General features: G+C 44.0%; 1 protein-coding gene across 4 annotated transcripts in view; it reads right to left on the bottom strand.

The window, feature by feature from the left end:
* The window catches only part of LOC117446747 (semaphorin-3F-like), a 71,314-nt gene extending 58,133 nt beyond the window's left edge, over positions 1-13,181 (bottom strand). For all 4 annotated transcript variants that reach the window (XM_034083127.2, XM_071203057.1, XM_034083129.2 and 1 more), the window contains exons 1-2: positions 12,785-13,181; positions 10,468-10,627 (exon numbers count right to left, since the gene is read on the bottom strand). In XM_034083127.2, coding sequence (XP_033939018.1) covers positions 10,468-10,585 — 118 coding nt within the window. In that variant the 5' untranslated portion in view covers positions 10,586-10,627; positions 12,785-13,181. The remainder of the gene's footprint in view (positions 1-10,467; positions 10,628-12,784) is intronic.
* Between the last annotated feature and the right edge of the window lie 183 nt (positions 13,182-13,364).

The following is a 13,364-nucleotide window of genomic DNA, read 5'->3' as shown; positions in this document are numbered from 1 at the left end:
CTTCTTCAAGAGGAGGCTCCACCGCAGGAGGGAGGCCTGAAAGGATGGGTCATTGACAAAAAAACGCCCGTCGGGGGGTCACCGCTGGCCCTGGCTCGGCCTCAATGGATGCAAGTGAAAGTCCATCCCCACGCATTGCAATTAACACCTACTCCACCAACAGGCAGCGAGAGGGAAGTCTCCAAAATCAGCATTTCAAAAACACGCCACGACAAAGGCATCAAAGTACACGCATTGTAATATCCCCGAGTGCTCTCATGGGCGAAACTCAACAGCCTCATTTCCCTTTTCAAAAGTGGAAAAGTATATGACCTCAGCACTGACCAGATGAGGAGGTGGGAAGCCGGGGCAAACATGTTGAAAGGATTGGATTGGAGGGTGAAATGCTGACGGCAATTTACTCTTAACATGCTCCAGTGAACTCTGATCAGTGTAGCATCCCGTCACTGTGGTCTTAACAGAAACTACTTCGGCTTTAACTTCTCAAACATAGAACAGTACGGCCTTATATAGAGTAGAAGCAGTCGCGAAGCAGTATCGTGTCTGTACTTAATCTGGTCGGTTCACATTTTTTAAACTTGTAATATAAAGCCGAAACACACCCGGCCTGGTTCCCATCAGTTGTACCTTTGGATCCGATCCATTACTCGACCTAATCAATGCAGCAAACGGCGCTGATTAACTCCTGAGATGCAGAACACGATGCAGACGGAGAGTTTATTTATGCACAGCTTCTAATCTTGCATGTGTAGCTCTGTTTTGAGCATACTCAGCTGTTTAAATACTCACTTAAATCCCATTACCTCATCATCATTGGCATGACATAATGTTTACTTTTGTAATCAGTATTATTGCAACCTTTTTTCTAGACGACTGTGAAACAAAGATTAGGTGAACTTTAAACTGCAGTTGCTCCAAATGCTTCATTCTTTATTAACCCTTAACTATATGGGGAGTAAAGGTTAGGCTCAATTAATCATATTTTAATCGCAATTACGATTTTGGCTTGCAACGATTATGAAAACAACGTAATCGAAATAAAACAATTATTATAATTATTTTTTTCTATTATTTTTTAAAAACAAACTAAATATTATATTTTTTTTTTATTGACTTTTCAATTGAATTACATTTAAAGTTCAGGGTAATCAACTGTTAAAAACATACTACACCTTTTTTTTTCAATAAATTGATGTTTTCAAAGTAAATAGATAATCATTTTTAATAATCGTGATATCAATTATTGACCCAAATAATCGAGATTATGATTTTGGCCATAATCGAGCAGCCCTAGGTTAGGGTTTGCATTGTTGTACATTTTAAGTTCTGTTCTAGGTCAGAACTTCACAAATAAGACAATAATCCCATTCCACCAAGATGTTGGACTATTTTATTAAGTGAATAAATGGTTAAAATGTTGAAAACTAGAACAATTTATTGTGACCATTCCATTTTGCATGCACAGTCCATGAATATGGGTAATATGTTTCGCCACAACTGCAGTACAAACTGATTCGCTGTCACGATGTCGCCGTGTGATCTGTGAATGACACAATTGTTTTCCGCCTCATTCGGAGGTTACGGTACAGTGGAGCATCTCAGTCACGGTGTATTTACTGTAGACCTCAAAGACGGGAGGTCACGGGCCCGAGTCTCCGAGGCAGCGAGACGTATCTGAAACTCAATCCCCCTCTGACAGAGGGTGAGAAATGATGTTGAGGTTGTAGATCAGAGTGGGTGCAGTGGCCTTGACCTCTTCAGTCAGGGTCATGCCTCACCACTTGACCTTTCCCAAAAACTCCCATATACTTAGAGTCCTCAGGGATTTACACATGCATGGAGACGGGCTTTAAGCAAACCTTGAATTGCTCAGGAAGTGCCCCGTACATATAAGATGTAAAGATAACACTATAAATGTCCAAATACAATCCAAGCCCCAGAAGATCAATCAGTCTTTGGCATTTTATTCCAAGATCAACAAAAAAAAGCAGCCAACTAATAAAACAAGCGCATGAATCTGATGTTTCTCATTCTACACCTTGCCCATGAAAGAAAAAAGTTTGATGCATGAAAAACATTTTGAACCCAAGGACACTGTAAGTGTTTCTTTTGAAAGAAAAACGACTGAGCAAAACGGGGAGCGACACCGCTGGGCAGACCAGAGCGATGTAACCTTTCGGGAGCCGGAAGGAACAAGAGTGAACAAGTGATGACTTGGCTTTCTGTAGCAAAGTGGGAGCCAAGAGTCTTCTTGTACCTAAACGCAGAGCAGGGAGGGGGCGTGGTGTTGTGTAGGGCTGGAGTTACAGGCCTGGAAGTACAGGGGAGCAGATCCCTTCAAAGGATGGTAAGCCACAGCACTGGGCTTTGAATATGATACCAGTAAGTAACAGACAGCAAGGGTAGTGAGTGAAGGAAGGAAGGAAGGGAGGGAGGAAGGGAGGGAGGAGATACTGGGAGAATTTGCAGAAGTGGAAGACCAGGCCGTTTGCCCTGTTCTGGATGAGTTGGACAGGCGCCGAAGGGAGTACTTTGACTGTCCATTTTTAAAACGGCAAATATAAAGTGCATGTCCTTGTCTGTTGAACTAAGACAACGTCATGGTCAAATCGAAACGCACTTCCTAGCAGGTGCTCAATGTATATTTGTTCACCTGTGTGCCAAATCATTTCCTTTTGTCATGCATATTCTCCGACATCCTCTAACCCTAACGCCTTCTTCTCCAATGTGACTCTTTCCCTTAAAAGACACTTAACGGTACTAGGAGAGGGCAGACTTCGGCCAAGGCCATTTTGAAGTGAAAAATATTTGGATCTGCTCCAAAAAATGTGGGTTCTTCCTTCGCTCAACACACGTTCCTTAGTTGGAGGTTAATCTATCACATTGGATCACATTGTAAAGTGTCAACCCGAGGGCAGGTTTCAGCTGCACGAACGTGTCTAATCCGCCTGGACCATTATTCTACCTGACACCTTAATCTGCCACAAGAGAAACACCAGCGCTAAGAATATACAGTGTTCAGTCCCAACGGCGTTCCAGAGACAAAGCCAGTCTGATTCCTCAACCTGTTTATCCAGTACCCATAATGCCCTGCTTTCACACGGGAGAGAAGACACAAAACCCCACGGGAAGTTGTAATTATGCCACCTAGAGAAAGGACCAACCTAGAAGCTTGGCTGGTGTGCTAGATACCGAGTCGCAGGCTCAGATTGAGAACAATGACATGTCTTGAGAACTCTTCATCGTTATCTGTCGACAGTTTCTTGAACAAAGGGGAAGTATGATAACAAAGGATGCTGAGTGACAGTTTTCTCTACAGCACTGAGGACTTTCTTAAAGTGTAAAGCCACCTGACCGGGCTCTTTAGCTGTAACTTTAGCAACCAGTCAGAGTAAAGCCTTCCTCTGGCACTTCTTTGATTACAGGAAATAACCCACTATCTTTGGTTTGAACATGTGAAATCGATTACATCTCTATCATGTTGGCCGATATTCTGCAATACATAATTGCGTCACTCTGTAATTGCTGCCCTAATTCTGTAGTTTCGGCCATTTTAATTGAAAACGTACAATTGTAGTCCCATAAATAAAAAGCACATGGGAGGATGTGGTGCACGAGTGAGGAGAGAGTGATTCACAGTATCTGGACAATTCGGCTGGTATTTTCCAGTGTGATGAGGAGAGGGTGGGGGGGGGGGGGGGGGGGTGGGTGGGGAGGGTTGCAACAGATGCAACAACATGCCAGTGAAAGACAAGCCGGACAGACAACACTGGGTCCTCAGTCCTTTGGAGACACGATCTTGGTTTTCAGTGGAGGCGAGGCACTGACAGAGCACCGTAACCCGACTCAGGCGTCTGCTCCACAGGTGAAGGCACACCACGCTCTCAACACAACATATCCCTCTTTCTGCAGATGCTAAAAGAGAGCAGGACTTCCATGCCAGGAATCCCAAACACCCGGGCGCCGTGCATTTACTACCGTTCCCATGCCAGGGGAAGGGGAATGAGAAGGGGAGGGAAGACAGTCAGACAGAGTTGCGGCAGGAAACCGAGCATGCAAAGATGAGTTGGACTATATTTAGACGACACTCTGTCACCTTCACTTTCCCCTGCACACAATCATCCCTGAGAGAGCCTTGTTACCTGCCAACACATGCACATGTAAGATATATCCAGCAGCCATTGGCCAGATGTTGGAGAATTACTAGGCAAGCGCCGATACAGTTTCCTCTTAATCAAATATTAGGACCACCCAAACGGCCAGCGATACACTTTACAACCTCTCGGCCACATGGTGTCAGAATCAACTTCACCAAGGTGCCAAGTGGCGATATTCTGTAACACTCGAGCACAATGCCTCGATTCATCGGCCTTAATAAAGAAAGGGTTGTGTGCGTTTAACAACCATGGGAAGGAGAGAATAAAACCGATATTCTATCAGCGCTGGGTGGGAGGCAGACGGTGGCTGACTGGGCGTTGAGATGACACTGCGACCGCGGTTTCATCTGCGAAGGGAAGCTGGCACCATCAGAGACAAGCACAGAGATTGCTTCTGGATTCAGGGGCAATGTGCTGACAGGTGCCAACATACTCATCTTTTGTGACGAAGAAATCACACTCCTGTCCCACACATACACCTGACGAGGAGAGAGGGGTGAGAAAAGGAGCAATATTGCCTTCTATAACAGTTTTTCGCAAGACTGACGGATATAACGGTGAATTGCAAAGCTTCACGGAGAAGAATTTGAGACATGTTGAAATAAACAAAGCATGACATTACTTTGTGTGGATGACATGCCAAAATAAAATGTTCAGAAATCTTTCCAAGCAAATTGCTACTAAAAGCTTTGCATGCAGAATGTTGTGCCCAAACTCTATGAAGCGTTGAAATACCATCCACATCGATGTATTGACTTCCATTGGCGGTGTGCTTCAGACGGGACCAAAGTGCACTTTTTTTCCAGCTGTCACAATCCTATTCAATGCATTACCAATTCAAACAATGTGCCAATTGGTCCGGAAATAATTTGCAATCATCGACCCATCAGTCATACACCGAATAGGCAACATAGTTGATGTGACAGAGGCTCACGGGCAGATAGCTAATCGATCTCCTGGACCTGTCAACCTGAGACTATTGGACATGTAGGCGTCTAACGATTACCTATGACTGGATAATCACACATGCTCCGAGTGTGGACGAGGAATGCGGCAGGTCAGCCATCGCATGTCCTTTTAGCACGGCTGTTGCATGATTTTGATTGAAAATGAAATGAAGAGTACCATGACAGTTCGAGATCAAACTATGAGCTCAGAGCAAAGGCTTTTCGAATGAGATTAATGCATTTCAAGGTGATATTTACGATGTGTTGACATGATTTCAGTATTACATGATTTTGAATGAACTGAACGTGGTTCCGTGTGGAGGACACAGGATCAAATCCAGCTCGACATTCACCACATGCCATCGCCTCGGTCTCCCCCTTTCAACACTGTCACTTCAACAAAGGCACTGGTGGCCTGAAAATATCTTTAAAAAAACAAAACAGGTGTACTATGTCTGATATTTGGATTTAAATGTGACGCACATTCCACTCCACAAAGCTTAGGGAGCGTCTGTATGGTGACCTCCAAGATACAAACACATACAAGTCACGTGCACCACAATGAAGGATTAACACTGCTTCTGGGCCTCACACTGTTTCATCACGCGCCGTCTTCTCTACACCCACTCAATCACATTTCAAATGCTCACACAGTCAAAGATGGCTCCTAGCTAGCCAGCACCTAACAATAAAGTGACATTCCTGACAGCCGGATCACAGCAGAGTGCAAGTTGGTCCGAACCAAGCTGCGTTTGCACTTAAACCGCCGCCACCACCCTGCCGACTGCGCTCAACGGTGAACCGCGGAGCTACAAGTGACCGCTGTGCGCCTGCTGAGGGAGAAGAGAGTTGTACGCTAAATATAACCTGGCTTAGCTGCTGTGTGTGGAGAGAAGCTGAGGTCTGGGACATGGCCAAAGCAATAGTGGTTTTCAGTGCTTTGTCAGTCATTACTTTGCTGCCGTTGGGATGTATGGACTCTCACAAAGTGTAATTAGAGATCACAGCGGCAGTGCCAAACTACTGGGGCAGCGGCTCCGGCATGTGGTTCAACAATACTGCAACATTTCAGTTAGGGCGGAGGTATGCCAATGGGCTCGGGTGTCTTGGAAATTAGACAGCGGCTAATCATAATAGAAAATCACCCAGAGCAATTCTACAAGATACTTTGCATATTGTATTTTTATTGAGTATTTTAAATACTGACAGTGCAGATAGAGACAAGTACCGTGTCAGATGTACAGACAAGAGAATTTACAAGGTAAATCGAAAACAAATGATAAAGTGTATGTGTGGGATCGACAGAGAAAAAGACGACAATTAAAGAAATAATAATAATTTTAATGAAACATAAATAATAATAGAAATAGTATAAACAATCATTTCAAATATACATAAAATAAAAAAAATAAAAATTATAATAATTTATTATTAAACATAAAAATAAGTCGGGTAGCTTTTAGCTGAGAGAGCAGCAAAAGAGGCCGAGATGCAAATTTACTAAATAAAAAAAAAAATATATGTCGACCCAAAAATCAATATCGATTATACTTGGCTCCAGCCTCAGAAATGCGTTCTGCCACAGCCAATCAAGTCTGATAAGAAAATCCTGACCACTGACGCGTACCTCCGGAGCGCAGAGAAGAAAGTGACCACGGAGAGTGTTGTGTGCACGACAGTAATAACAGTTTAAACATTGACTAGTATGAGTGACGGGGCGGCAGAGACGAACTGATAGCAAACTGTTGACTTATCAAAACAATTACCTCACCCCTAAACTGCTTTTTAGCACACATTTATTATATGTAATCCTTATCTATTGTTTCTAACCACACACACACACACACACACACACACACGCACGCACGCACACACACACACACACACACGAGAAATATGTGGAATAGTGACGGGCCAGAGCTGCTTCCTTTCACTGCCACCTGACCCGTCAGTGCTGAGCTTTGTGCATTGTGGCAAAGCTGACCCACATTGCGGTGTTCACGTGTGGATTTGGCCTTGTATGTACACCGTAGGAGGGGGGGGGGGGCTTTTAGGCTGTAATCCTTATTATGTTATGGCATTTAAGGGACTTTACTTTTGTACTGACACGCCATAATTCAATCGCTGTAGCCGTAAAAGCAGCAGTTTTAGTTTAATTTACACCCAGTGAGGTGTCGACGGTTCTCACGTGACTTCATGGTGCGATGCCTGGCCCCCACCCTCAGCAGGAGATGACGTCTGCACACAAATGTACAATCGTGGGGATACTTGACCCAGTGCCTCTGTTTACTTTAAATGTTTACCTGCCGTCTGTTTATCCAAGCAGACTGAGAAAAGCTGTTGCTGTTTTAAAGACCTTTAAAATGCCACTGAAGGCTTTTAGTTGCCTGTTACCTCACCGTGTCAACGATGGCACAAAGCTTGGACAGTGCTTCGGTTTGTGAGTGAATGAAGTTGTGGAAGCAGTGGTTTATGTGCCATGGATTTAGATTGGGATCTTCTTAATGCATGAACTCAAATATGTCATGGAGGGAATGTGGGCCAGCAGCGATACGTTACACTCATGGCAACACTTCCCTGGAGCGCTTTGTTCATTCAGAAAACGCAGTGTTTTTCACAGTGTAATACAAAAGCAAGAATATAAAAAAACAGCACATTTAAATCAGTCGACCTCTTAATGGATTTACGCCTCAAAGGCACTTGCATGACTTAGGAGTCTCAGGGAGAGGCGAAGCTCCCACACCATCCTTTCACATGTTAATTCCCTAGTTCCCTTTAGTGATGGAAAGCGTAAAAAAAAAAAGAAGAGCGGGCTGATTTGGCGGGACTAGTTTGTAACGGAGTTAAAGATATACTAGTACTTCACTCCTCGAGTACACGATGAATAATCATGGTCACTAGCTTAAACACCTACATGTCTCCAACGAAAGTTTTAAACTATTCCAGATAAGAAATATTCACCTAAAAAATAAATGGTTTTATTATAAGATGTTCCCACTTCGGATAAAAATGCTATTGCAACAGGTAGTTAATTTATCAATAAGGCAACATTGGCGTTTTAGTGAAGACAGTCGGTTTAGTGACTGTTCAAGCAAAGATTGGTGAAAACACACGGTTTCCAGACTCTCAAATGTGAAGATTTGTTGCTTTGTTGTAACATATGTCAACGAACTCAATATGTTTAGGTTTTGGACACATGGTTGTAGAAAATATTACACCATTTTACACTATTTTCAATAAGAAAATTAAGTATTGCAAGAATAATCAGCAGACAAATCAATACTTAAAATAAGCGCAAGATGCTCACATACTAGTGTCTTGCCCATGAGTCACTTTGGGTGTGGAACTAGCATATTCTCAGCCTCTCGACTATTTGCTCGACCCCTCTGTTGGGGGTTTCTGGCGACAGCAGTCTTGTCTAAACCAACCTTAAAATCTACTGATTATCCACGGCGGGTTTGTTTCCCTCCTTCCACAAAACACTCGTCTGACATTGATTTCATTTATTTGCCGTCTGAACTCAAGCAGACTTCTTTCTTTTTGCCGACTCAGCTTGCTGGCTCAGAAAAAACCTGATAAGCCCGAACAAAGTCTACTTCCAAGGTTTATCCCCCCCAGACTTACACACTCTAATCTCATTGAAATGTGTACAAGCGGATGCATTTTTCTGCTTATATCTTCTAAATATTTGGACACCCGATACCTCCTCCTCCCGTGCGCATTACATCAAGCCAAACATAGCAATTAGGTCCATGATTTACTCTACCTGCTTTAATAGGCAAGTGAGGGCCTCCCAGATGGAGGTCACGGTGCTCAACTTCGCTCGTCGAGCTACCGAGTTAATCAGTTTGAAACATGTGTTGAGTTCAACGCAGAGAGAAACATCGCGCTTTACAGCCTCAATTTAACTTTTCCTTAACAGCGCCGCCATAATGATCAATAACAATAAACAGGGGACTGATTATTAACACATTCTTTTCCTGACTGTCGTAAAATAAAAGCCCGTCTTCATTCCGGTTCCATTAACGTTGGAAAACAGCGAGCAGCACAAACTTAACACATCACGATGCATCAGGGGAAGTGGTGCAGCCTTCTTGCCAAGGTAAGGACTACAAGGGCCTCTCAGAAAGCAATTAAGGGAGAGAGAGTCATAATATTGAATGGAGAGGGGGGGTGCATTCCTCGGAGAGAGGCAGCGGCAGTAGACTGTGAAATTCATATTGACTGGAGAGGCAAACACGCAGGTAAGCAGCAGAGCCGAGCCTTTTCCACTTTGCCCCTCAGTATTCGGCTGCTTCCACATATATGTCTAGTGAGTGCAGCCAGATGCACCCAACAGCCGACAGAGTGAAACACAATGTACTCGCTTGAAAACAACACAGTGGGACTAAAATGATATTCAGGGCAAAAAGAAATACTGCTGAGCTCTGGATGTGTGCTCACTGATGTGGTAAATCCTACTTGATTAAAGCAGGAAAACGCCTTCGACGATGAACTGTGCCAGTCCACTTAATTAAGTCAACTTGTACGCGGGGAGCGCTGGGAAATGGAAAGCAAAGCAAACAGGGGCGCTCTGCTCGCTCCCCCGGCTTTTCTCCTCTGGATGCTAATCAAAGGCTTGATCTCGGAGCAGGACGGGCCTCGGGGACGCGGCTCTGCTCGGCTGATCCTGGCAATTTGCTCTCGATAATACCCTCGCTCTCACTCTGCACCCCTTTTGGAAACCCGGCGGCATCTCACCTAGCGTAAGCACGGGCGCTGGAACGCACCAGCACAGCTCCACTAAAGTACACGTCTGCATCCCCGGGGAATAATCACATAATGGCCGTAGAGTTATTACACGCTGCTTATTATCCCGTCTCCCTTTGTGCCTCCAATTTAGGGATTCCATAATAAAGATGATTGAAGATAAAGACGCTGCATTTCATCGGCTAAAACAACAATCATGCATGTTGTTTCGAAGGGAACAAGACGCACACTATCTTCAATATGTGCTTCTGTTCAGCTGTTTTGCTTAATTGTTTATACATTATTAGCCAATGGAAGCATCTGGTGGTTATTAAAACGCCTGGAGGTCTATTGGAGGCGGGCAGCAAATCGGAATTGCATGATTTGTTTGCGGTGTTCCTTGCAGTGAAACACGAGTCGGGTGATGCTGTAAGTTTCGCCCTTTGCAACAACCGCTTATCGAAGCCACAATCGCTCCAATTACACAGCTGTCAAGTCATCAGTCATACAACCAGCAGACACATGGGGGAGTTCATTAAACCAGCACAGGATTAGAAGAGTCCCAACAACGGTTGCAAACCAGGAATGAGAGGCAGGTGGGAGTAAAGAGGGGAGGATCAGGTTCTGGTTCTTACCTTTGAAGGAGATGAAGACGCGGGGCGCGGCCAGCGGGTCGTTGATCAGAAGGTTCCCCAGAGCGGAGCTGGACAGAGCCAGGAGGAAGAGGGCCGTCCACAGACCGGCCGGCTGCATGGTGGAGCGACCTCCAGCAGCACACGGAGAGATAAAAAACACCTGCGAGGACAAGAAGAAAGGATCAGACCGGTTCTGTGACTCTTTATTCGGACGATGGATTGTCTACCTGCAAGTACAGACTTTCAAAGATCAATCAACGTTCAGTTATTCACACAAGACATTGGATGAAGGAACTAAGTGAATGAATTATAATTGAAATAAAACCACACGGCTAAAACCACAAATACACTGGATTGTTGGGCTCTTGTAACCAACATGGCAGCTCAATGAATAAAATAAAGTCATTCTTTCCTCACAGGTAATATGTCCTGATTCCCAATGGACCAATGGGACATGTGAAATGATATTAGCTACAAGTTAGGTATAGGTGTAACCATGACAAAAACACAAACTGGAGGTTCAATTCCAAAAGGTATACAATAAGTCGTAAATCTAAAAATGATCAGGGTTATGTTCATAAGACAATGAGATAAATCGTAGAATACGTCGAAAAGATGATCGAGGTTAACCTCCATATATTGTAGAACAACAGCGTCATGTTATTATTTCAACACGTCTGCAAACACGTGAGAAGACAAGATGCTTTTTCAACTGTACTCTGCAATAACAGAAAGTCTGCTACCGTGTTCTTTTATTAATTTATGTGACATGTCAAATCAAGGCTCCCAAGGGACCCATCCCGCTGAGGTGAAGAGATTACGCCAAGCTGTTAGAGATATTTGTAAACACTTCCATTTGGGAACTATTAGGTTGGGTTTTTCGGGGTGTGACAAACTGATGGGAACATCATGCTGACTCTAGTGATCTTCTCCACGCACCCAAAACACATTCCCACGCCATGACACCTTATGCGAGTGTGTGTGCTGCTCTGTAATTATAGCTTCACCTAATACCGGGTTGTGGTCTAGAGAAAGAGACACAAAGTTGTGATTGGTGTAATTTAAGTAAAATATTAACTCCTAACTAAAAGGGGTTACAAATGATGACAGGCTTAAGCGCTCAGTTTAACAAGTGCTACACACAATGAGGTGAGGTCATCAATAAAGTCTCCAGTTAATAAATCACCGCCAGCAGGGAGCAACCACCATGATCCACACCCCGTCACACATCAGCAGAAAGGCTTGTGAACAGCCACTCTGCCCTATGGCTATACCCCATCCAATCAGTGAACCATGTTGCCACTTGCACTGCATTTTTATATCCCATATGAAACTTTTTCCACCACACTATTCCCACAATAGCTGATACAGCTCTTCTCTCTTTCTTTGACTACAAACCCTGAATATTTGGAAAAGGTCTCCATCTCAAATCTTCAGAGCCAAAGAGTCCTCGGACTGCGTGGCTGCACGTGGATTTATGAGCAGAACCCAGCTGTTTAAACCTCGGCTGTTTACTGACATTTTGTTAACCATCCAGCTGTTTATTCTGAGACAGAGGCCAAGTCCTTCACACAGGCAGATGAAATCAAACAAGGCACCGAGGAGCCTGAAAGACTGAGTCCACTGGCTCAAACTGTGCTATAGCGATACACATGTATACTGTCCTCAGGTGATTCTAATGTTGTGAAATGAATACGTAAGGTCACCATGAAATCATTTCAATCCATGCTCCTTCCGAAGATAGTATATCCACTAATGCTCTCAGTTTCGTATTTGTCTGCAAGTCAACTGCCACATGTTGGACAAATGTAATAAAACAGCTATTAACCACAAGTAAGGACAGAGGCAACATAACCTTCCTCCTGAATCCTGCTGGTATATTCAGTGGAACATTTAAAAGACAATACTACTCTTCTTCGTCAGAATAAATGCAACACAAATATAATAATATCAAACTTTATTAGTATATTTCCAGCTCCATGTTGTTCAGCAGTGAAAGATACTAAATGAAAGCGGAAATAAAGGTTTTATGTTGCTGAATGATACAGACGGTGTGTGACAGACTGGCAGCCTTGGCCACACATGGACGACAGAACTGTAAACAGTCTGGTGTGGTATTAGAGCGCAGCGTAAATTGAAATAGCAATACACTAAATAGTAATAATGAAGAATAAACGGTGTGATCTATCGGGATGATAAGATGTTTTTGGTTGAATGTGTATGAGAGAAAATAATGCATTAGAAATCAATAAAAAAACGCTTAACCAGACATAACAACGCAGCTGAAATAGATATGAATGAGCACAATAACGCTTACCTTATTGTTACAGCTCTCCGAATATAACTTCAGATCCAACCCCGCAAGTCATTGAACAAACCAAATCCAACAGCTCGCTCACTTTCGTCTCCAAGTTGAAATAAGAATATAAAATCCCGGTGCTGCTCAGGAGGGCAGTCCGTACCTGTGCACACTGCGCGGTTATTGGCCCCGGAGTTTGGCAGTGCACAATGGGAAAATGAAAAAAAAAATGTAAAGCAGAAAATATTCTCTAGTTGGAGCTTGTGCGAGACCGCGAGGCGAAGAGATACTGGCGTCGCACGAGCACAATCAACATTTCGTGGGAAAAAGCTTTGGAAACAAAGTCCCTGTGGTGTAGAGAGGTCCAGCGGCGCGTGCTCCTCCTCAGGAAAGTTGGGCGCTCCTGACTGGAGGGAGGCAGCGCGAGCAGGTGGATGCAGAGGCCCGGAAACACACCCACAGGGCGGGCTGAGCAGAGCCGCCCCTCGGCCAGCCGGGAGAGAGGGATCTCTGCTCGATCTTATTTATTCAAGAAAACATGCGAACAACATTCATTTTATTCAGGTTGGGAGGGTTTCTTAAAAAATATATTCCGCTA

This window comes from Pseudochaenichthys georgianus, chromosome 5 (assembly GCF_902827115.2).
Source record: "Pseudochaenichthys georgianus chromosome 5, fPseGeo1.2, whole genome shotgun sequence".
Lineage (NCBI taxonomy): Eukaryota > Metazoa > Chordata > Actinopteri > Perciformes > Channichthyidae > Pseudochaenichthys > Pseudochaenichthys georgianus.
The sequence above is the reverse complement of the archived record's forward strand: the minus strand, read 5'-3'. Positions and strand labels throughout refer to the sequence as shown.